This window comes from Eumetopias jubatus, unplaced genomic scaffold (genome assembly GCF_037043125.1).
Source record: "Eumetopias jubatus isolate StellerSeaLion01/CBP00866 unplaced genomic scaffold, mEumJub1_p1.0 scaffold_4, whole genome shotgun sequence".
Classification (NCBI taxonomy): Eukaryota; Metazoa; Chordata; class Mammalia; order Carnivora; family Otariidae; genus Eumetopias; species Eumetopias jubatus.
Window position 1 is genome coordinate 3,660,932 of NW_028274810.1, and position 24,847 is coordinate 3,685,778.

General features: G+C 40.2%; 2 protein-coding genes and 3 non-coding genes across 6 annotated transcripts in view; 3 read left to right on the plus strand and 2 right to left on the minus strand.

The window, feature by feature from the left end:
• Positions 1–5,021, minus strand: part of LOC148164464 (uncharacterized) — a 17,603-nt gene extending 12,582 nt beyond the window's left edge. The window contains exons 1-3 of the mRNA XM_088022244.1: positions 4,578–5,021; positions 3,157–4,385; positions 2,973–3,057 (exon numbers count right to left, since the gene is read on the minus strand). Coding sequence (XP_087878370.1) covers positions 3,723–4,385; positions 4,578–5,021 — 1,107 coding nt within the window. The 3' untranslated portion in view covers positions 2,973–3,057; positions 3,157–3,722. The remainder of the gene's footprint in view (positions 1–2,972; positions 3,058–3,156; positions 4,386–4,577) is intronic.
• On the minus strand, positions 3,610–3,681 carry TRNAE-UUC (transfer RNA glutamic acid (anticodon UUC)). Its single transcript has one exon. It is a non-coding gene; the product is annotated as a tRNA-Glu (tRNA).
• Positions 4,665–24,847, plus strand: part of LOC114197302 (myomegalin) — a 44,987-nt gene continuing 24,804 nt past the window's right edge. Inside the window, exon 1 of one of the 2 annotated variants that reach the window (XM_028088283.2) lies at positions 4,665–4,940. The gene's annotated coding sequence lies outside the window, so the exon portion shown is untranslated. The remainder of the gene's footprint in view (positions 4,941–24,847) is intronic. The other variant, XM_028088282.2, reaches the window with a different exon arrangement.
• On the plus strand, positions 10,145–10,216 carry TRNAH-GUG (transfer RNA histidin (anticodon GUG)). The gene has a single exon. It is a non-coding gene; the product is annotated as a tRNA-His (tRNA).
• Positions 12,281–12,354, plus strand: TRNAN-GUU (transfer RNA asparagine (anticodon GUU)). The gene has a single exon. It is a non-coding gene; the product is annotated as a tRNA-Asn (tRNA).

The following is a 24,847-nucleotide window of genomic DNA, read 5'->3' on the forward strand; positions in this document are numbered from 1 at the left end:
GGTAAAACTTGTGGTAAAGAGAAAAAGAAGTTAAAGTTAAGAAACAGACCTCTGTGCCAAATTAATGTATAGTTGTGAAAATGTATAATTGAAATCAATGAGTTGCCTGCTTATACTACGAATGCTCTTAAAGTGTTAGAGGAGATTCTTCTGTTCAGGGCACTGTCCTGCGTAAAGGGCAAATGGGACAAACTCGCCTGACATTTACCACCAATGGGTGGCTCAAAATTTAGCATGAGTGCCTAAACCTTCTGATGGCCAAAGTTTGACTGTACAAATTGGCAAGTCAATTGATTGGCAAGTCAAAAATTTTAATCTAAACAGCTCTGATTGCAGTGCTAACAGATCTCTGCCAGCAAGAGTGACTGATAAACCTCACCAATTTTCAGTAGCTTGCTTGCCAACTCAAGTTTCTTGGGACTATGTAGATAAATCCTTCTGGCAATGCTCAATCCTTCTGGCAGCCAAAAGGAAAAAACCAAACAAACAAAAACCCTGTTTTTTCTCACAAAGAACTCTTTATTTCTGATACAGAAGCCACCACTGCACGCTAAACTTGTAAGTCCTGCCAAAGTTTGACCTTTTTGTTTTACAGTAAAAATTGTTCTTCCACTGTCCTCGGGCCTCCATACTTTTTGATGAGAAATCTACACTCTGGTTAAAATTTGAAAAGTACCGAAATAACATTAAAGTAATAATCTCCAGTGCCTCCAAACTGAACTCTCCAAAATAAGCAGTATTAAAACATGGTGAGTATAATTTCAAAAATGATGAAATTAGAGCACTAACTGGCCGTGTTTGGCCAAGAGACCAAAGAATTCCCAAATCTCATTCTGCCAATAACCTCGGTTCCCTGGTGGATGTAAGGGTTCCTGAAGGAGATGTGCACACAAAGAAAAGTGGCAACATGTATATTATCACAATTTGCTATTTGTAGGGCTTGTGTCACAGTAGAGGGAATCCAAGTAAACTGGTCAATTCAAGGTCTTAGAGGATTTTCCTCTGTCTAAGCACAAAATAACCTTACCCAAACTTCCCCAAATGAATCCAATGGTACAAGTCCTCTGAGAGGAAAGTGACAGAAAAAAAAAAAAAGGCAGATAGATGCAGGGTTGGAAGTTCCCCTTGTCACCAGCCAGCTGACAGTTTTGATGCTCAGGTAGAAAAAGGGCAGCAGTAACCACACTCTTTTGTATGATGTTTTATTATAGTGTGTCCTCAACCAGTAGAAAAGGAAGCTCAATATCTGTCCTGGTATGTGAAGAATGAAAAGAGTGTTTGCTCCTCCACTGGGTATTAAGAGTTGGGAAAGAGAGAAAGCAGATAATTTCCCCTTTTCTACATGAATATTTCCCTTTGCTTTTCTGATCTCATTCCAAGTAACAATAAGAGAGATATATTAGATAAGTCCTTCAAAAAGCCATTCCCCCCGTCATGGTCACTCCTGTGTATCATACTGGGCCAGGAAATGGGCAACAACTGGCCAAGGTAGGCCATTTTACTATTATAGCGTAATCCTCTAAAGTATGTGAGAACATGGCATAAATTCAGTTAATCTCAGGGCTACACTAAGAGGTTACACCTTCCCGTTATACTTCATTTTTTGAATTATAAAAAGCTGCAGTATGGGGCGCCTGGGTGGCTCAATTGGTTAAGCGACTGCCTTCGGCTCAGGTCATGTTCCTGGAATCGCGGGATCAAGTCCCACATCGGACTCCCGGCTCAGCAGCGAGTCTGCTTCTCCCTCTGACCCTCTTCCCTCTCGTGCTCTCTATCTCTCATTCTCTCTCTCTCAAATAAATAAATAAAATCTTTAAAAAAAAATAAATAAATAGCTGCAGTATGGTATGTATTACTGCATAGTTGAACATAACTCATCAGGTAGTGTTATATAGTGTGCAACACATGACAGCATAAGCCAACTATAGCAATGTGAATAATGTAAGATATGAAATTTTATTATTAAATTTTATTTTTATTATAATTTATTATATTATTAACTTTTATTATCACTAAATTTCCTTTAGAGAAATAAAAATATAGAAAAATTACTTATCCATTAAAGCAAATTCCCTCCACTAATGTTCTCATCAAAACAGATAAAGTGGGGGCCCCTGGTTGGCTCAGCCAGAAAAGTAAGTGACTCTTGACCTCAGGGTCCTCAGTTTGAGCCCCCCACGGGGTGTCAAAATTACTAAAAGAAATAAATAGAAAGGGTGAATACTTACCATTTACGTCGACATGGATGGAACTGGAGGGTATTATATGGAACTGGAGTGAAAATAAGTCAATCAGAGAAAAACAATTATATGATTTCACTCATATGTGGAATATAAGAAATAGTGCAGAGGATCATAGGGGAAAGGAGGGAAAACTGAGTGGGAAGTTATGAGAGGGAGACAAACCATGAGAGACTCTTAACCACAGGAAACAAACTGAGGGTTGCTGGAGGGGAAGTGGGTGGGGGGATGGGGTAATTGGGGGATGGGCATTAAAGAGGGCACGTGGTGTGATGAGCAACAGATGAATTATTAAACTCTACATCTAAACGAGTATGTTGGCTAATTTAACTTAAATTTAAACAATAAACAAAATTAAAAAAATAAAATAACTCATCTTCCGTCTTCTTCTTTTTAATTTTTTTGAGAGAGAGAGCTCGAGCAGAGAGTTGGGGGTGAGCCATAGGAAGGGCAGAGGAGGAGGGAGAGAGAGAATCTTAATCAGGATCCAGACCCAGCAGGTAGCCCTACGCAGGGCTGGATCCCACTACCCTGAGATCATGACCCAAGCAGAAATCAAGAGTGGCATGCTTAACCAACTGAGCCACCCTGGTGCCCCTAACTCTTACCTTCCTTTAAAAAAAATAATAAAGTGGCCATCAAAATGAAAATTAAATTATTGAAACAACTTCTCTCTGGTTTTTCAAAATCTGCTCTGCTTCCAACCACTGTTAGGTCTTCAGAAACTGTTACCTTCATTTCTTGTGTTCATTTATTTCTGCCAACACTTCCAAAGATGGATTTAGGGACCCTCTTGTGCACCACGTTCCCGAAGTTCCTAAAGGTGAAGTATGCCCATGAAACTATTCAAGCAACAGCTCCATATCCATAAATTTAGAATCGGGGAGACCACTGCAAACAAAAAGGCCAGGCTTACATTTTTACTGCAACTAATCTTACGTGTAAGAAAAGGTAAACACCGGAGCAGAACATGGAGTCTTCAGTTCAAGACTGCAGAGAAACTAGGCGGTTCTTCCAGTTTATTTGTCCCTTGTGGACTCAAAGTCTATGGGAAAATTAACTATGAAGAGGTTGGCTGGTGGTAAAAAAAGTTTGAGATTATATTTAAAAGACTGATCATTTATAGTGTTAGTTTTAAATGGGGGGGGAATGAAGTCTCATACAGGTTTTGGGCAATTAATTGGTGCTTATAGGCTGGTGGGTAGTGTATAGGAGTTTGAAATTCACACTCCATTTCACCTAGCAGTTCTACCTTCTGGAATGTATCCTCAATAAATAGTTAACTCAATTTTCCCGCCAGTCTTGGAAAAGGGAAAAACAAACCAAACTACAGCAAAACACATCACGCTCAATGCAGGCAAACAACCCATTCCCTGACCGGGAATCGAACCCGGGCCGCGGCGGTGAAAGCGCCGAATCCTAGCCACTAGACCACCAGGGAACTGCAGGTCAGCTTCTCTTTAAAAGATCCTCTGACAAGAGTTAGCCCCCTGGCTTGATCTCTAGAAAGTCCCCTGGGTCTGCTTTTACCGTGTCTCCCGCTCTTTTAAGGAATTGTCCCCTAAAGCCATTCCCTACCCGCTTTCTCAAAGAATTCCACAGGAAACACCGAGAGCTCGGCGGGACAGCGGTCCCGCCCCGAGGCCCGCCGGGTCCACGAGAGTTGGCACCAGTCGCCCGGCCGGGCCGCCGCTCAGAGTTGCCCTGGAGACGCGCCTTCGCGAGGCGGCCGCGTGTGGACACGACGTCGCCGGGAGGACGGGGGAGGGGGAGGCGCCCGGCTTCAGACGCCGGGGTCCCCAACATCACCCGGCGGACTCCGGGGGACGCAGCAGCCGAGGCGGCGCGGACCGAGACCGCTTTCGGGAAGGTTCGGCGGCCCCGAACCGGACCCCGGGTCTTCCCCCTACGACCCGCCGCCCTGCGCTTCCACCCTACCTCCGCCGCCGCTCTGCACGCTCGGGCCCTAACTGTTCTCTTGGACGCCGGCCTTGCTCCCGCCACACAGCCGCTCGGTCGGAAACTCGTGTGTCTTCTTTCGTTGGCCGCGGCCCTGGAGCCACGCTTCTCCTTGCGGCCCGCTTTCGGCAAACGACTCCCCCGGTACAGGCGGCGAGAAGAACTCCACTCGCGAGCCCCGCTCCGCTAACGCTTCAAGCTTTCGGACCTTTCACCTCGGGACCCGGCCTGGGCCGCCGTGGACACTCTCCCTGCGCTCTGCGCGTCAAACTAGCCTCTTCCGCGCCCGGCCTCCAGGGGCAGGGGCAGCGCCGGGCCCCCTCAGCGCGGCCCCTCTGGCCGGTGCGAGCCCTGCGCCCCTGCGTGCGGCCAGCGGACCAGCTCCGGGCGGCGTCGATTCAGTGCGTCGGGGCCGGCGACGCGCAGGTGCGCGATGCGCGCGGACGCGGGCGGCGAACTCGCGGCCCCCCCGCCCCCGCTGCCCTCGCGGCCCCGCAGCCCGCCCCCGCGGGCCCTAACGTCCCGGCCCGACCGAGCTGCCAGGACGCCCAGGCGGGAGGGACCGGGAGGAGAAGGGCAGCCTCCCCTCTCGGTCCTGCCCAGTATTAGGTTCCCAGAACGCTCTGGAAGAGACAGAGAGGGAGAGGTGGAAATAGAGCCAAGGGAAGGGAAGAACTCCGTGTGATTTTCCTCGTCTGAAAACCGCATGAAGATGAAATCGGGGTCCTGGCGCTGGTGAAGGTGAGTCGAGTTCCCGTCTTCAGTGGGAGCCAAAGTCTCGGCCTGGTTACCAGTGAGTAAGCACCCCTGTTCCTTTGGCATTTGAACGTCTCCCCCTGGGCTTTCTGTGGATTCTAAGGATGCAACTGGTTAAGTTTATTTTTTTAATGCATTTACTTGAAGTAAAAGTACTTTAAAATCTCTTAGCAAAGGAAATGGTTTCTGGTTCTTTTTGAACGAGGTCTTCCAGGGCTGGGGGAAACTAGAGAAAGCAACTACAGTTGAGAATCACACTTACCCAGGAACTGCACTTCAGCCAGGTGGGTTTGTCTCTTAGGCTGGGCCCATTTTATTTTAAATGCACTGTTGGTTGAATTTAAGCTGAATTGAGGACGTTCGTGATAAATAATTTAATTTTCATAGTTTTTAATTTAAGTACACATTTTAAAAGTCATAGAACAAGCACTTGAAGCCTACCATTTTTACAAAAATGGAAAAGAAAGATGATGTATAAATGAGAAAGCATCATAAAATGGCCTTTAAATATTGGTTGTTTCCACTAACGTTCCCTCCCCCTTGGATGGGTAACCTCTAATTCCTCTTTCTACAAAATCTGACAATCACTGCAAGACCCAGTATTCGACTTTCTAGTTCCAACCTACTCTTCCTTAGACCTTTTCTCAGCGTCTCCCCCTCATCTTTTCTAATACAATAAAACTCAATTCTTACTCAGCCTCCAACTTCAACCTCACAGTCTACTATCTGTCCAGTAAGTTAGAGACCCTCCCTGGACTTTATCTCCCTACAGAGAACAGAGAATTCCAAACCAAATGTTGTATTCATGGTCATAAATAATAGAAAATTTTGTTCTAGCCAAAGACCTAGAAAATGAACTTTTTTTTCAATAAAAATCTTGATTCATGGTTGAGTGTTGCAGACATTTCATCTCTCCATCAGCTCTAAAGGTAACTGGAGATTTATTTTTTCTGGAAGCTGCAATAGAGGATCTTTGGCTAAGGGATCAGACATAATATGTGAAGGCATAAGTCTTACAATGAAATGAGAGATGTTAAGGGACCACAGATCTTGATTTGTATGGTGGCTACTTTGGTATGTACACATTTCAAACTGTATTGAGCTGTGTGAAAAAGTCAAGCCTGGAAGACTTGAAGACTTTACTATTAAGCTGTTTATTACTATAAACAAGACAGTGTGGGAGTGGCAGAAGGATACATGTATATATAAATAGAACTGAATTGAGACACCTAAAATAGACCCACCTCTGGTCAAATTATTTTCCAAAAAGAGACACTAAAGCAATTCAGTGGGGAAAGGACTATCATTTCAACAAATAGCATTGGAACAACTAGATATCTAATAGTGAAAAAACCTACAGTCCCTACCTTACTATATACGTGAAAGCTAATTTGAGTTGGATCGTAGACCAAATGATACACACTACAACTACAGAGTTTTAGAAGAAAATATATGAGAATATTCTTATGACCCAGTGGTAGGCAAAGTAAATATTACACAAAAAAAAGTAAAAAGAGAAATGATAAGTTAGACTTTTACACCATTAAATATTAAAATGATAAATTAGATTTTAAAATATTAAACTAATATTAGTTTAATCAAGTATTAAATTAAACTTTAATAATATTCATACTTAAAATATTAAAATTATAAAATAATAAAAATATTAAAAATGTTTTCTCATTAAAGATACCATTCAGTGAAAAGGCAAATCACAGACTGAGAAAAAATATTCACAAAACATATCTGACAAAGACCCTATCTCCAGAATTTAAAATGACCTCCTATAATCAATATTAAAAACTGAAACACCCATTTTTTAAAATGGGCAAAAGCTTAAACAGACACTTCAGAGAGAAAGATATGACCAGTAAGCACATAAAAGAGTGCTTAATATCATTAGTTGTTAGGGAAATAGATATTAAAACTGCATTGAGATACCACTGCACCCAGTAGCATGGCTAAAATTATAAAGCCTGAAAACACCAAGTCTTGGTGAAGATGTGGAACAACCAGAACTCTCACACATTTTTAGTGGGAATGTGCTATAACCATTTTGGTTTTACAGTTTATCATACATTTAAACATAAATATACACCAACATCCCTTTATTCCCATAAATTCTTCACCTAGATATTCTTCCAAGAGAACTGAAAACATATGTCCAAACCGAAAAAATTATAACAAGAATGTTCATAGTGTTTTTATTCACAATAGCCCAAACTAGAAACTACTCAAGTGTCCATTATCAGGACACTGGTAAACAGACTGTGGTATACCCATATAATGGGATACTATTCATCAATAAAAAGGCATGAGCTTTTGATATACTCCACAATATAAATAAAACTCAGAGACATTATGCAGAATACAGCAGCATACACACTCTGTAATTCCATTTACAAGAATTTCTAGAAGCAAAACTAAAGTGCAAAATATCAGCACAATGATTTTCAAAAATAACGAAGAGAATAATGACAATGAGGATGATGATTCTACTGATTATGATATTACTGAGTAGCTACTAAATTCAGGCACAGCCAACAACGACAGAATGAAGTAGCTACTCTTATTATCCCCATTTTACAGAAGAAAGAATTGAGGCACATAAAGTTTGAGTTACTTCTCCAAGGCCACACAAGGGCAGAATCAGATTTACAAACCAGAGCCTGTGCTCCTGAGCACAGATTGATCAGATCTTTCTTCTCAGTTTCTGGTATTTCTGGTTTTCTCAGATGTAGGGGTGAGAAGAGAAGAGAAAAGGAAAGAGAGGGCAAAAGGAGGCATGAGGGATAGAAACACAAAGATCTGTAGTCAACAAAGAGCAGAGCAGGAAACTATTATGAATGTTTTTACAGCAAAAGTTATAAAAATTTCTGGGAGGTTGGTGATCTGCAAGCAAGTCAAAGATTCTTTCACCAAAGTGGCTAAGTATTGTGCTGAGGTCAGGAAATTAATCACAGATTTTAAAGCTGGAAACTAAAACATTAAAGTTTCTAGAAGAAAATGTAGGAAAATGTATTTACAGCCTTGGGCAGGAGAGAGGTCTCAGAGTAAGATACCTTAACAATAAAAAAAAATAAATCAGATTCCATCAAAATTAATAACTTCTGTTCATCAAAAATCACCATAAGAAAGTAAAAAGGCAGTCCATAGAGTAAGAAAAGATATTTGCAATATTCTTATCTGAACATGACTTAAATATTGAATGGACAGAGAACTTTTTAGAAATCAATAATAAAAGCCAAAACATTAAAAATTAGCAAAATACCAGAATAGGCTTTATTCACAAAAGATAATTTCTAAATGGACAAAAGACATAAGGAAAGATGCTTATATCATTATTTATTAGGGAAGCACAAATTAAAACCACAGTGAGATACCTTTATGCACTCACAAGAATCGGTAAACTTTTAGAGGAAGAACACCAACTGCTGACAAGAATATAGAGTATCTATACCTTGTTGCTGTTAACAAGGTAAAATCACACATTCTGGAAAACTGTTTGGCAGTTCCTAATAAAGTTAAATTTACACCCATCCCCCGACCCAGCGATTCCACTACAAAGTATATACTCGAAAAATGAATGCACATGTATAAGGGCTTTGTTCACAGTGGCCAAAACTAGAAATTATCCAAGTATCCATCAACAGCTGTATGGTCACACACAGGAATAACACTCATTAAGAACACTGTAATAATACACTCAACAGCATGGATGCATCTCAAAAACATTATGTTGAATGGGGGGAAAAAAGCCAGACACACAAAAAAATATATTCACTTCTGTGAGTTTCAAAAACAGCCAACACTAACCTGTGGAGATAGAAATCTGAACCATTTATATCTACTTAATTATATGTTTTTGTTGAACCATTTTAAAGTAAGTTATATCATGATCATTGAACCTAAATACTTCAGCATGCAAATGACTTCACTGACTCCAATATTCCTTAATTCAGTCTTTCAATCCACTAGACTGGGGTCAGCGAACTTTTTTTGGTAAAGTGCCCAATAGTAAATATTTTAGGCTTTGTAGGCCATATGGTCTCTGTTGAAATTGCTCAGCTCTGCCATTGTAACACAAAAGCAGCCATAGATAATACATAAATGAGTAGTATGGTTGTGTTCCAATAAAACTTTATTTACTAAACAAGCTCTGAGTGGGATTTGGTCAGCAGGCCATAGTTTACTGACCCCTGCACAAACTCATGCCAGTGGGAATTCCTTCAAGCTGGCTATGTGTTTTTTTAAAGATCCTAGTGGATTGTTAATGAATCACTGCCTTCTGATCCAAGCTTTCCCATGGTCACTCTGTAATTCCCCGGCACCATTCCTGAAAGTAGTCATTTCTTTAAGAAATCTTTATTCGTTTTGTAGGGAATGGTATTAAAGATAAAAACCTGGATACTATGCATAATCATGGAACTTTGGATGATGTTGCTTTTAAATCAGTTCAGTTCACATTGCTATAGTAGATTGTAACTGAATTTATTTTACATATGTAAAATGTTCATTTGAAAATAACAGTATGATATCTGGGTGGCTTCGTGGGTTGAGGGGCCATTTCTTGATTTTGGCTCAGGTCATGATCTAAGGGTTCTGGGAGCGAGTTCCGAGTTGGGCTCCACACTTAGCCTGAATTCTGCTTCAGGAGTCTCTCTTCCTCTGCCCTACCCACCCCCCCCTTACTTGCTCTCTCTCTAAAATAAATAAATAAATCTTTTTTAAAAACACTTTAAAAAATAACAGTGGTTTGCGACACCTGGCTGGCTCAGTCGGTAGAGCATCTGACTCTTCAGCTCGGGGTCATGAGTTCTAGCCCTATGTTGGGTGTAGAGATTACTTTTCAAAAAATAATAAAATTAATTAATTTAAAAAATAACAATGATTATGCCTGTTTGGGGCCTTGTAATTTTTTCTTTTCTCTTGGGCTCAAAATCTTGATTGCCAGTTAACAAAGTTACTTATCTAACTTGTTGCTAAAATGTAAATAAAGTCCTTTCAAAACAACAAAAAGAAAGCAGAATGGTTTGCTTAAGCGAAGTAAGTAGGTGGGAATTGGTTGAAAAGGGCCGTACTGATGTTTCTGGGCTGATGGAAGTTTTGTATAGCTTTATCTAGGTGTGGATGTTTTTACATCAAAAATATTAAAGGAGGCACGCCAAACGCCAGCGGGTCTATGGCGCGCCGTGATCGTATAGTGGTTAGTACTCTGCGTTGTGGCCGCAGCAACCTCGGTTCGAATCCGAGTCACGGCAGTATCTGGCATCTTTCTTGACAAAATTGGAAAAGTGTTTTAGCCTTGGTTTTAATCCCCTCACCACTTTTTGTGGCCTAAGATCAGGGTTTGCGGTGGCCCTCTAATACTTTGCAGTCAGGAGAACGGGAGGAAACCCGCCGGTGCGCTAAGCTGGGGTCAGGTATTCATTCGGTCTTCCAGAACCGTGCCCTACATCTGAGCATGCGCAGAACTATCCCAAAAGATTAAAGTACCATCTGTAGTTTCCACTTATGTAACGGTGTAGGCATAACCGTTTTTCTGGTTGAGATATTTCAGATGTGGATGGGGCCTTTTTAGACACTATGAATGTGCTTTTTATGAGTTTGTATTCAACAGGGTATTTTACAATAAAATCTAATAAAACCTGAACTCAATGCCCTTCTCTACCCCTCCAACCCAATTTTTTTGCTAATAGTACATATTGAAGTCTAATTCACATAGAATACAAAGCACAATCTTAAGTGCACAGCCTAATGAGGCTTGATGAAGGCCAGATACTGCTGTGACCTAGATTTGAACCATGCTCGCTGCAACTACAACACAGAGTGCTTAACCACCATACCATCACAGCACACAGCAAGGCTGCCAGCAATTGGTATGTGTCCTTTAATATTTTTGATGCAAAAAATATTCACAACAGTTTCCTGCTTTGTTCTTGAACAACTACAGGTTCTTGCACTTTTCTCTCAGGTCCTTTCTCTCCATTTGTCCCTTTCCCCCCCTTCTGATACAAAATTAAAAAACAATTCTCATCTCTCAGGATCTGGCCAGTACATCTCCACCAGCCTCTTGGGTGGTCTCCTTGTCCTCAACCATGCCTCTCCTACTTTTTTCCATTCTCCTGAAGGTTCCCTTTTGGCCCCGACCCTTTTCCTGCTCCCTCACACTGACCCCATCGACCCCACTGAAGATGGAACGCATTTGAATTGAGAGCTCGGCGCTTAAGCTGCACAGATGATACACTGTAGGTCCCTCTGTTGCCCAGCCCATGGGACACTGCAGGCTTCGGAATCAATTGACCAAAATAAAACATTTTGAAAAGAACTTCCCCCTTTTAAAAACATTTTTCTATTTCAGCTCTCAGAGTTCTTCAAAGGATTAAAAGTTTAAAGGTGACAACGTATGGGAAAAAATGACCAACCAAAGGAGAAAAGCAAAGACTATTTATACAGAACTTGCTGAAGCAAGGGCGTCAGCCATGGTCACTTGCATTTAAAAAGAGACAAAAGCTGCAGGAGGAGTGGGAAAGCTTTATAGTAGGAAAAAGGGAAGAGTTAAGGTGTACCCTCTTTGGAGGCTGTTGGCATGGGAAAGCTGTAGGTGGGTAACTAGAAACTGAGCGTCCTGTATGACTGGTTAGGGTGCATATTTGACTTTCTCTGGTTGTTCCTAAGTTGCAGTGGGGATAAAAATTAGGGAAGCTGTAAGTTATCAGATCCTGGCCATTTTGAGCCAGTTGTTCCACAGGTTTATTTTTTAGCTTCTTGGATTGTTACTAGAGTTAAAAGCCTGACTTCCTACAAATCTGCCGACTTCTAGCAGGCTGCTTCCTAGGAGGTGGCTGCAGGTGGAGGACCAGAGTTCATCAGAGTATATATATATATACACATAAACATATATGTGTGTGTGTGTGTACACATATATATATACGGTTTAGCCTTTGTCCCTTTGTAGTTCAGACTCTCAAATGCATTAATTCAGCAAGTCCTAATTGATTGCCCTGGGCATTCAGCTTCCCTTGGGCCCCCTCAACTCAGCCTAGTGGGTAGAGGGGTGGTGGGGTCGCCGGCCCGGATGTCTCCGGAGGTTCTGGCTTCTGAGGTTGGTGAAGGGCAAGGTGGGGCGAGGCCATTCGGGTGCCCCAGTTTCGGAATCCCCTAATGCATCGGTTTCAAACGCGACGAACAGCTTGATTTGTCACTCTAATCTCTTCGGTTTTCCAAGGCTTTGGAGCCTGCCCAATCACACAGCAGACGTTGGTAGCCATTTGCGTTTAGTGAGGGATCACTCTCTATTACAATGAAGATAAAGAGCACATCGCGTCTCTGTGGCGCAATCGGTTAGCGCGTTCGGCTGTTAACCGAAAGGTTGGTGGTTCGAGCCCACCCAGGGACGGTGAGGGCCTTTTTACATTGGTTTGTTTCTCGCGGATTCGCCTTGGCAAAGAGCAAGATTCCTCACTTCCCTCTTTTCAAGTGACATAAGGGCCCCTCCTCGAGCTCCCTGACCTCCCAGAAGATCTGCCAGGAAGAAACGTAGTTAGGAAATGCGGAAGTTCCTAGAAACAAGGAACAAGAGAGGCTTGATGTAATCTGTCTTCAAGAGCGTGTATTGTGGAATGGAATCTTGTTTCTTGGGGCTAGTAACAAATTTTAGGTACCTCAATTTTTCAGCTGTGTAATAGCCTCTTGCGGGATGTGTCTGGATCTGGTAATTGCTCAATCAATAATGCTATCAGTAGAATCATGAACATTATTATCATTATCATCCGCATTAGTTTTGATGAAGGCATTTCTTTGTAACATTACTTAATCTTTTATGTGTTATTTTAAAAAATAAGTTGGTCTTATGATAATCAAATAATCCTGCAGTCATCATCTGTGTATCCATATCTTTTGCCATTTACAGAAGTATTTCTATAGGATAGAGTCCTGTAAATGCAATTGCTCTGTCATAGTAGTTACAGTATATTTTTTAATGTAAATAAGAAATCCTGTAAATTTACCATCCATTGTAGTGGTACCAATTTATACTTCAATTTATTTTTCTTACTAGGAGAATTCTTTTCCTCGCTAGTACAACACACTTTCTGTACACTTATCTTTGATCATCTAATAAGGGGAGTGTTGTCTTCCTCACTTAACTAACAGGGAGATACAACAGATGACATGGTGGGCATTAATCAGTAGGATATCTGTGCATCTACTCCTTAACTAAACTGCCAAGATATTTTTATATAACTGTAATTGATTTCTGTGGAGACCTGTCAACCATGTGCAGAGAAGCCTGGCCAGTGTGGGCCTCTTTAATAGCTTTGTGCCAAGCAGCTTACCCAGAGGGAGAAAAAACTCACTGGTCCCAGACATTTGTCCTTCTTCCCCTCTCTCTATAAATAGCAAGGGTGAATTAGTATGTTGTCTGTATTAGGCTTCTCCAGATAAACAGAATCAATATAGAACTAATATACACAACATACTAATTCATCCTTAGCACTTCAGATAGGTAGGTAGGTAGATGATAGATAGATAGATAGATAGATAGATAGATAGATAGATAGATAGATGATAGATAGATAGATAGACTGAAAGATAAGATAGTTGGATAGTTTGACTCCAAAGGCGCTCTGCTGACAAAATTTTCTCTTCTTTCAGGAAGGTTAGTCTTTCTCTACTAAGGCCTTTAACTGATTGGGTGAAGCCCACTCCACATTATGGAGGGCAATCTGCTTTGGTCAAAGTCTACTGATTTAAATGTTAATCTCATCTAAAAATGTCTTTACCAGAACATCTAGAATATTGTTTGGCCAAATATCTGGGTGCTGTGACCTCGCCAAATTGACACATAAAATTAACCATCACTCATACTATATTATTCCCTAACAGTTTTTGGCAGCTATTTCCACAAAAAGTCACATACTGAGACACATCATTGTAGCCAAGAGAATTCTGCATCTGACAGGGGTACCTTGTGTTAGAGCCATTGGTTCATGTTCCCTTGATTTTTCTGTTGAACCTCAAGAGCAGAAATTGAGCTCTATGACTTTTACATACTATGTGTAATTCTTGGACAATACTTTTTCTTTCTCATTTGTACATTGTCAATTATTTTCTCCCATCAGTGGTATCAGTGTGGAATTCTGGTTTTGCTTTTATGAAATGAACATCCAGAGAAGATCTCTGTTGGGTGGTGATTCACAAGGATCCATTCTCTGTTGGATGGTAGATGACAGATAATCTATTCTGTGAATCCTTTATGATTGGCTCTTTGTCCTGAAGTTTTTGGTATTTTCTGGTGTTTGAGTCTACAGTGTTGAGAATCTGTTCACATCTGATCCTACACTAGATAAAATTCTATGGGTCCAAAAGTGGAATACTATCTATAACAAGAATGATCTCAACACATGGTGATTCTCCCCTAAGAACTCTTGACTTTAATAAATTGCTTTACATAATGGAGATCATAGAAAAGAAAGGAAACTGAATTTCTGGTATCCATTAGTCTGTTTATGTAGTCTATACTGAAGTTACTAAATGATAGAATAATTTCACAACTGTTTAAATCAGGCTAAAGAGAGGAGGAAAATGATATGTATGTCATTACAATAAGCAATTAAGTCAACAAATAGGGTTTCTGGCAGTTATATAAACCAGGATTTAATAATTTCCAGAACTGTTAACTAGTTCATTCTTTTATTAAAAAAAGAAGAAAAATCCTCTTAAAATGGATTTTTAAAAACCAATAAAATTCAGTGAGCATAATGCAAAAGACTCTGTCTGAGAAGGCCCTACTGCACTGAAAAGGCTATCACAAAATTACTTAGATTTCCAGCAGTGTGTCTTCTCCATACACTTAATGGTACATAGTTATTTCCTTTTATTTTCCTCACTGATAAGCATTTTTAATAAATGCCATTGCCTCTTTTCCTTTCAATGGTGTTATTACTTTCTACAATTAGTTCTTTTAGAATTCCCAATAGTTTTAGGAGATTTTTCCATTGTATAATTATAAATTGTTTTCTAAGGAAACTAATTGGTATAATTTGTTTTCTTCTAAAGGGTATAGACAGATTAGGTTTCTAACAATTCAAAGGAGGTACTGCCCAGATTGGTTTTTGGATCCTAATAATCACTTACATGAATTGAAAATAAGAGAAATTAAGTATTTCTTTTTTTAAAATTTTTTTTTAAGATTTTATTTATTTATTTGACAGAGAGAGACACAGGGAGAGAGAGAGCACAAGCAGGGGGAGAGGGAGAAGCAGGCTTCCCGCTGAGCAGGGAGCCCATTGCAGGGCTCGATCCCAGGACCCTGTGATCATGACCTGAGCTGAAGGCAGATGCTTAATGACTGAGCCCCCCAGGCACCCCGAGAAATTAAGTATTTCAACCAAAAAAAAAGAAATTTTACTATTTATGCTTAAATTTTCAGAGAGTATTTGGCTCCTTTCAACTTCGATAGGTAATTATTTTGTGCTTTTTCTATGTGATATTCTGACATTATTATTTCTGAGTAATCAAATGACTTTCCCCTGCTCACATCAAAATGCTGCCTGGACCATGGTCATGTGGCCATTCTAACTACTACTACAAAAAAAAAAAGAAAAGAAAAAAGCAATTACTCATATCTTATTAAGAACCTAACATGCTGGGGCGCCTGGGTGGCTCAGTCGTTAAGCGGCTCAGGTCAAGATCCCAGGGTCCTGGGATTGAGCCCTGCATCGAGCTCCCTGCTCAGCGGGAAGCCTGCTTCTCCCTCTCCCACTCCCCCGGCTTGTGTTCCCTCTCTTACTGTGTGTCTCTCTGTCAAATAAATAAATAAAATCTTTAAAAAAAAAAAAAGAACCTAACATGCTAAGAATTTTACCGGTTTGTAATGTATGAGAATTTCTATTCTGGCTTGTTGTTCTTCAACTAGAACATGTGATTTAAAGTTATCACTGACTTTGGTTCAAATAACAAAACAGCTTAAGCTTTAGATACTCCACAGATTAACAAGACTATTCTATTAATTAGAATAGTCCAGAACAGTAAAATTACCCTTTAATAATTTACTGGCCAGCCATACAAAAGCCATTTTACCTTTTTGAAGTGAGGACTTAAACAATCAATCAGTCAATTAAAAAAGTTCACCTGTTAGCTACGGTTGATCAAAGTGATTCTTGAGCCTATTATCCTATTTAGGCCTCCACTGACTAGAAACTGGGTATGAAGTGCGTTCAGCACTTCTTAGGATATCTGTAATTATACTCATACTTTTTTTTGACCTGCTTCCACTAATACTCATGTGTTTAAATGTTGGTACAGAACCATTATCAGGTGGTAACATCGAATTGATGTATCAAAAAGAAACTGAGCCTCTCATGGTCAAATTAGCTCCATTTGAAGCAGAATTTTGACCAAACACTGACAGCTTAAAAATTCTGAAGAGGAAAAGATACAAATCTGATTTCAACAGATGGACTACTGGTAGGGATAACTTGTCATGTACAGTTTTTAGCTAAACTTCCAATTCTATTCAGAAAACCTCCAAATCACTGAAATTGGTTTCCTTCATGACCCAGTGAAATTGCTCCCAGGGCAGACTGCTTAGTCCTTTTACAGATTCCAGAATATCAGCTTATGGAATAAAAAGAAAGAAGGGGAAAGAGAGAGAGATCCATTATTCTCTGATTGTGTTTTCTTTTCTCCCCTCTCACCTATTTTGTTTTAATATAATTTTTTGGAGAGAGACTTTGTTTAAAGATCAGCAGTTTATGAGAGTGAATTTATGTACTGATAATTGTCTCGTTCACTTCGAATGGGAATGTAATTTGGTGCAACAGTTTTGGAAAATTATTTGACACTATCCACTTAAAGTGACCGTAAATATAAACATAGAAATAGATATAAATATAGATAGGGAAATAAGCATATGTGTATATATCCTGTGACCCAACAATTCCAATTTTAGCTAAATAGCCTGGAACCATACTGCTAACCTGATAGTCAGTGACACATGTTGAAATGGTAAAATTTTGGATATATCAAGCTAAATAAAATATATTAAAAATTATTTCGCTTAGTGGCGCCTGGGTGACTCAGGTGGTTAAGCATCTGCCTTTGACTCAGGTCATGATCCCAGGGTCCTGGGATGGAGCCCTGGGTTGGGGCTCCCTGTTCAGTGGGGAGTCTGCTTCTCCCTCTCCCTTTCTCTCTGCCCCTCCCCCACTCATGCTCTCACGTTCTCTCTCTTTCTCTCTCTCTAATAAATAAAATCTTTTAAAAATTATTTCACTATTCCTTTTTACTTTTTAATGTGGCTACTAGAAAATATAAAATTACTTTGTGGCTAGCATTAAATTTCTATTGGAGAACACTGCTTTGGAGAAAGGTATGCATATGTTCACCAAAAAGCATGTAAATAATGTTTATAATTGCTTTATTCCAAATGACTCTAATTTGGAAACAAATCAAATGTGCAACAAGAGCAGACTAAATAAATTGTGATATAATCATATGATGGAATATACACAACAATAAAAACCTATGGAAAAAATATGGATACATCTATACCATAGTTTAGAGTGAATGAAGTCAGATTATCCCCTGCGCGTGGGCGCTTGCATGTGCGCATGTGCACACACACACACACACACACACACACAAACACACACAAAGCCCCAGAGTATTTACTTTCTGATTCCATTTATGTGAAAGCAAAGAACAAGCAAAACTGAATGGTAATAGAAATTTAAGGAAGGCTAACTCCGTGGACTGTTGCCTGGGAGGAGGCATGAGGAAGCTGGAAATGTAATGTACCTCAGTCTGGGTAGTGGTTACTCAGGTGGGTTTGCATTAATCAAGGAACTCTTAACTGCACGCTTAGTGTACTTTACATTTCTTATAACTGAGTAGATATCATTAAAAGGCTCCTTAATTAGCTAAGGTTTGCCAAACTGGTAATGAAATTTATTCTCCTGGGAAAGCCTAGGCTAGGATGCACAGTAGGTTCTCCTTAGGAAACTAGAGAAAGAAGAACAAATTAAATCGTAGGGAAGCAGAAGAAAAGAAATAATAAACATTAGAGCAGAAGTCAATGAAATTGAGAACAGGAAAATAGTAGAGAAAAACAACAAAGCCAAAAGCTGGCTCTTTGAAAAGATCAATAAAATTAATAAACCTCTAACCAAGCTAACCAATAAAAGAAAGAGAAAAGGCACAAATTACTAATCTAAGAAATGAGAGAAGCCATCAGTACTGATCCCATGGACATTAAAGGGTAATAAAGGAATATTATGAAAAACTCTACGGCCACAAATGTGATAACTCAGGTGAAATGGACCACTTCCCTGAAAGACATAATCTACCAAACACACACAAGGAGAAATAGATAATCTGAATAGACATATATCTATTAAAGAAATTGAATCAACAATTAATAACCTCCCAGAACACAAAATATGTTCCAAGTATTTATTATGATATTTTGGGTGTCTTCATACTTTTCGCTTTCTACTTATTTGACAACATTCTGATGACTGTCTCCCTTTTTTGAGTACACTTATGTGAGATAACTCATTCACAGTCCCTTACTTACTACTAATATTTAAATATAATTTTATATTAATCTCTGTATATATATCATATTCTGAGATTGACACACTTCCATGGAAAGTTTAGCCCCTGAACCACTAGAAGACAACTTAGTCCTTAAATAAAGACAGTTCCAGTCTTTATTGGTATGGTTAACAAATCGATTGTAATTCTGTGTTTAAACCTCTACTTCTGCATTCTGCTCCTCGTGCCTCGCCCCCTGCCTCTGAGGGGTCTTGGAGACCCATTTTGCTTTTGCTTTGCTCCAGGATACTCTTTTGCTCACAGGAGGGACTTGGGGAATGAAGAGGAAATAGTATATAGAGTCAAAACCCCTGAGGTGCTAGACCTTCCCTGGGCTCAGCCATTTGGCTCCTGTTAAAGGTTGCTTCTCCATCACCATTCAAGTCCTACCACAAAGCTTCATCCTCCTCTGTCCTCTAAGGACATTAGTTCTGTGACTTCCATTCTTACACTGCAATCTTATCTGTGCAATAGAGAGATTAGCTTTGCAAAATGCAGTAAACACCCTTCTTGGGAATCAAATCCAGTGTTCTGGCCATGGGACAAAAATTCTACCACTGACCCACAATGGCTGACATGACTGTCTTATTCTTAAATCACCTAATTAACATAGATTGCCTAGCTTTATGTGGTCTCCCACCACCAAACCTGGATTTGCACTCTCTTTTCCCAGGGGCCTTCAAAAACAGGAAAACTGCAATGACCACCACCTCACACTTGGGCCAACACAGTGCTGCATCAATATAAATCAGTTAGTTCGGAGGAAGGTGTGAAGCCACCACCTGGGTAGAACCTGTGACTAGCCAAGGGACCGAGACCCCACCTGTGAGAGAGCAGGACTGGCTGGGGCTCCCAGTCCCTTGGGGAAAGTGTGTGGATCTGATGAGGAAGCAGAGGCAGCAGGAGAGATGGCCCTGGGGCTGAACTGACATTCAGCTTTATCAAGGCAAATAGAGAAAGCCATTCAGAATTGTTCTGGAGTGTAAGATCGTATTAAATCTGTTTATTGCTACAGGGAAATAAAGCAAATGATTTTATGGTAAAATGATTATTCTGTAACCTGTGCTGTCCTGCACTGTAGCCACTAGCCCCATGTGGCTATTTAAATTTAAATTAATTATTATTAACTAAATAAAATTCAGTTTCTCCGCACTAGCCACATTTTAAATGTTCAATTACCACATGTTTCTAGTGGCCACCATATTGGAAACTGCAGACCTAGCTCATGAGGTTAGTCAGTTGCACATAAGATTTTTTATTTCAAAGTCCTGACTTCTCACTCACCATTAAATTGATTTTAGTTGATTTAGTTCATCCCTAGTATCAGCAGCTTTGGGGTCTATACTGATCACTAAGTGGTCCCTGAGCTTTGAGAGAAAGACATTCCTGTTTTCCCTGGGCTAGTAGAGAGGAACCATTCCATGCCCTGGCTACTGCAGGGCAGTGGTAAACCAGGCATGACCAGGGTCTTGCATTGATCATTCCAGCCCCAGCGTTGCTCTAGGTTACTCTAAAGGCTGCCTCTGCCCACAAAGGAATGCTTGTGGAAGCTCATGAGCTCTGCTTCAGTGCTAACCCCTCTGCCTCCCCAGCAAAGACCCCTGAAGGGTCCTGACCAGAGACTGATGGAAAATATTCTCTCATCTTCCTCTCCAACTGTGGAAGCCCATTTCAGTGTTGTCATGCACTGTAATCCAACATCTATTTTAAGTCTCACAGAACATGAATTTGGGGGCTTTGGCATACGATAGACTGGCTTGATCTTGCCTCTTCCACTAGCTCTGGCCTGTCAGTCAAATTTTGAGTTTTTTACATTTCAGCTTCCTCCTCTATAACAATAGAGATAGTATTTACTTTGAATTGCTGCAGTGAGAATTAAATTACCTATTATACTTTATGCCAATTTACATTTACAATTTAACTTCTTTTTAAAATATTTTAATGTTATTTTACATAACAGACTACCCAAATACTTTTGGAAAAGTCCAAGTATGTACCAGTAATCTATTTTTGTTGTTTTTAAGAAATCAAAAGAGGAAAATTTAATTTACCTAGAATTTGTAGACCTCCTCTTTCAGTGATGAGGGGTATCTGTAGCAAACCGGCCCATGCACTGCAAAAAAGTAGATAAAATCCGGTTTAAAGGAATTGTTTGAAGTCTTTGGAAGGCCACCAGTGCAGCTAGGACCCAGAGAGCCAGCAAGAGAGGTGCTCATTGGAATGAAACTAAATTTCTGCCTTTTCCCCTCAAGGCATTGGCCTGGGCAGGAATCAGAGACTGAGAAGCTGGGGAGAAAGCAGCTACTAAGAATCAGAAAAAAATAGCAACACTTTAAATAATCCATAGGGGGAAGCAAAGAGGGGGCGCTGGGAAGACCTGTAGGGCTGTCCAGCTATTTGGACTTGAGGAGTCAAGATCCTGGAGCGCCCTGGGATGTCAGCTGGATGCTTGGTAAAGGTTTCGCCCTTGTTAACCTTAAAAATAAAACTGCCAGTTATTTTACCAACAAAAGATGGGTTTATTGGAGAATAGAAGAAAGTTGCAATCCACAAGCAAGCTATAGCAAAACCCCTGGCAAGTCCCCCCAACAAAGAAGCAGAAAGTTATTTTATAAAGTAAAAGGGGAAGTTGGGTAGGTGTTCTAAACAAAAAGGTCTACTGCAGTAAACTGGGAGTTCAAAGTATAGTGGCTTTTCATTGGCTGAGTTGTGACTGTTTTGCTTTGGCTGTACTTCTGCTGGGGAAGGAAGAAAGTCTATCTTTCTACTCTTCCTCCTGCTGGGATAGTAAAGTAATAGCCACTTGCGAGGTCCTTCTCTTCCTCTTGGGTCGGCGATTTAGTAGGGTGTGATACCTCCCCCTAACGAATCTCTCCACTCCAGGAGGCTGAATCTGGAGGTTTCCCGTTTCTAATTTTCACACCCTCAAGGCATTTGCAAATTTAGCTACCCGCAGGGAAGAAGCTATGAAGGCAAGCTGAGTGGGACTGAAAGAAGAGCAGTTTCAGTGGTACCATGGTGCAGAGGAAATAAATATAAATAGAAGTTCAGGACCTTCCAAAGAGAAGGAACCTCTCAGACAGCAGCCCTAAAGATCTACTGCCTCAGAATGCAGGCAAAACCAGATCTAGACTGAGACTTCCAATCAGTGCAAACAAACTGAAACAGCTTAATCATGAGATGAATTGAGATGATTTGCCTCTGTCTCTCCCGAAAGATAACATTATCCAAAGCCTCCATAGTTTTTCACACATCAGGCCCATCATTCAATCACATTTTCCAGGGATACAAAGAAATAAGAGCAAGCGGGGGCGGGGAGCAAACAATAGAAACTGACTCACAACATGATTGAGCTATTGGACTTCTCAGGAACACTAAAATATATATGTTTTAGGGTTTCGAGGACATAGATGACAAGACAGAAATTTACACTGGAGCTTAGGAATCTATTGAAAACTCAAATGGAAATCCTAGAACAGAAATATGTGATAACGAATTTTAAAAAGCAACATACGGTTTTAACAGCAGTTTGGACCCAGTTGAAGAGGAATTAGTAATTGAAAAATAATAAGTATAAAATATCTAGTTGAAGTATGTATAAGAGCTAAAAGGAAGGGAACTTCAGAGAGGAGAGTTTTTAAAAAAGTACATGTCATGGGGCGCCTGGGTGGCTCAGTCCTTAAGCATCTGCCTTTGGCTCAGGTCATGATCCCAGGGTCCTGGGATCGAGCCCCACATCAGGCTCCCCGCTCAGCGGGAAGCCTGCTTCTCCCTCTCCCACTCCCACTGCTTGTGTTCCCTCTCTCGCTGTGTCTCTCTGTGTCAAATAAATAAATAAAGTCTTTATAAAAAAAAAGTACATGTCATGTTTTTAAAGAGCTAATGTACCTGTATTTCCATTAGGAGATGGAAATTGGATTAAAATCACTTTTGTAAAATGTGATGGTCAATTAAAAAATAACTGATGAGCTATCAAGCCAAATGTACAAGAAATCTATCAATTTCAAACAAGATTAAAAACAAAAGAACTTGTTTTGTTCTCTTTAATCAAAAGCAAACAGAAAAGTCATAGGAACATCTGGAAGAAAACAACTTATGTTATATTCATTATTAAAGGGCTAAAATACTATAATTTTCAATCTACATTTAATCCCTGACAAAATATCTTTCAAAGTAAAGGTGAAATAAAGGCCTTTCCAGATAAGCAGAATACCTTCAGAAAAGGAAATACAAAAGAGTTCCTCAGGTGGAAGTGATCCCAAGGGAAATATGGAAATGAAAGAAGGAATGAAGAGCAATGGATATGTTAAGTATGTGAGCAAGTCAAATAAATATTACTGTCCCAAGCAATAATAATAATGTCTGTGTAATTTAAATATATTTTGAAATAAAATTAATGACAAAAACTCAAAAGGCAGGAGAGTAAATGGAATTAATATCAGTAAAGTCCTAGTGCTGCCAAATGAATTGGGGAGACCCTGGGGCCCTGGGGCCTTGATCCAGCTCATCCCAAATGTGTCGCTGAAGGTTCTTGGTCTTGTCTCAAGAAAGAATTCAAGGACTGACCTGCAACACAGAAGAGTAACACAAGCAGGAAAGTTTATTAAAGTGAAAAATACACTCTCAAGATAGGAGAGCAGGTGAGCTAGAGAGAGAGAAAGAGAGGGAGAGGGAAGGTGAGAGAGGGAGAGGGCTCCAGCTATGCACCCTGGGGGTTTGGTTTCAATCTTTTATTGACAGTTGTTAAGTAGGGGATGGAAGATTCATTTCTTGGGGTGGGGATTGCTTCCAAGTAGGGTTTCTCATCTTTTCATCCTTATTTGGTCAGGGGTTTCCTGTCCTGGCACCCACCATCTTGGGCCTGCCTGGTCTGATCCAGCTTCAGTGGAGTGCTGCCAGGACAGGCCTCTGACATGACTTACTCCTTGCTGGCCTCCAGGTATCCTGTGAGAACATAACTGCCTACTCCAACACTAACATAGTCTAGAAAATATGAAAGTTCTAATTTATATTAGAGTCTTTTGTTTAGATTTTACAGAAGATATAAAAGTAAAAAAAAAAATAGGTATCAGAAAACTAAAAGCTGAACAATTATTTTTGTATAATTTCAACAATTTAAAAAATATAATCAATCTTGTTCTTATGTTAACAATATGTTACTGTGCTATGATTTACAAACAATACACCTATATAAAGTGTACAATTTGATGAATCTCGACAAATGTATACACCCTTATAACCATCAACCAGACCAAACTTTATGGAACATCAACTCAGGAAGTTTCCCTCATGTAAGTTTCCAGCCATAATACTTCAAAGAAGTCACCACTCTTCTGATTTCTAGACTATAACTCATTTTTGCCTCTTCCATCTGTTCTGGGACTTTATGTAACTGGAATCATACATGAGTAACACACAGGAACATTAAAATAACTATGTTTCAAGGGCGCCTGGGTGGTCCAGTCAGTTAAGATTTGACTCTTGATTTCTACTCAGGTCATGATCTCAGGGTCATGATCTAGGGTTGTGAGATCGAGCCTCGCATCAGGCTCTGGGCTGGGCATAGGCCCTGTTCTCTCTCTCCCATCACTCTGCCCCTCCCCTGCTCACTCTCTCTCAAATGAATGAATAAATTTTTTTAAAGCTGTTTTAGATATTCAAAAACGTCCTTTTGCAGAGGCATCCTTTGCTGAACATACTGTTTTGGAGGGATTTGTCCATGTTATTGTGAGCATATGTCATTTGGTCATGTGTATTGCTGAATAGTAATCCACAGAATATAAAAATATATCAGTTCCCCTGTTGATAGACATTTGGATTGTTTCTAGTTTTTGCTTAGGATGACTAACACTGCCGTAATCATTTTGTAGAAATCTTTTTGGATGTATACATTCATTTCTCTTGGGAAATAAATAGGAGTACTATTGCTGGGTCATAGGACAGGTGTATGTTTAACTTTATGAAGAACTCCCAAAAATCTTTCCAAAGTGGTTGTGCTAGCTTACAGTCCTACTAACACCACACAGCAATATCATTACACAGTCTATAAGGAGTTAGGAGAAGGATTAGGCAGCAATAACAACTTTCAAAATTAGTTTTTCCAAACTACCTTTCTTCATCTTCTTCCAAATCCTTTGAAAGAGGTGTGGAGATGGCCATTGTCACACCAATAAGGTTCTACTACTGGCCTACCCAAGCCTGACAGCAGAGCCACAGAGACAGTAAACCAGGGCATCCCACCCAAGTCTTAGGCTCTTAAACCCTAGATGGGAATCTGTCAGTAGTAGTAGGCA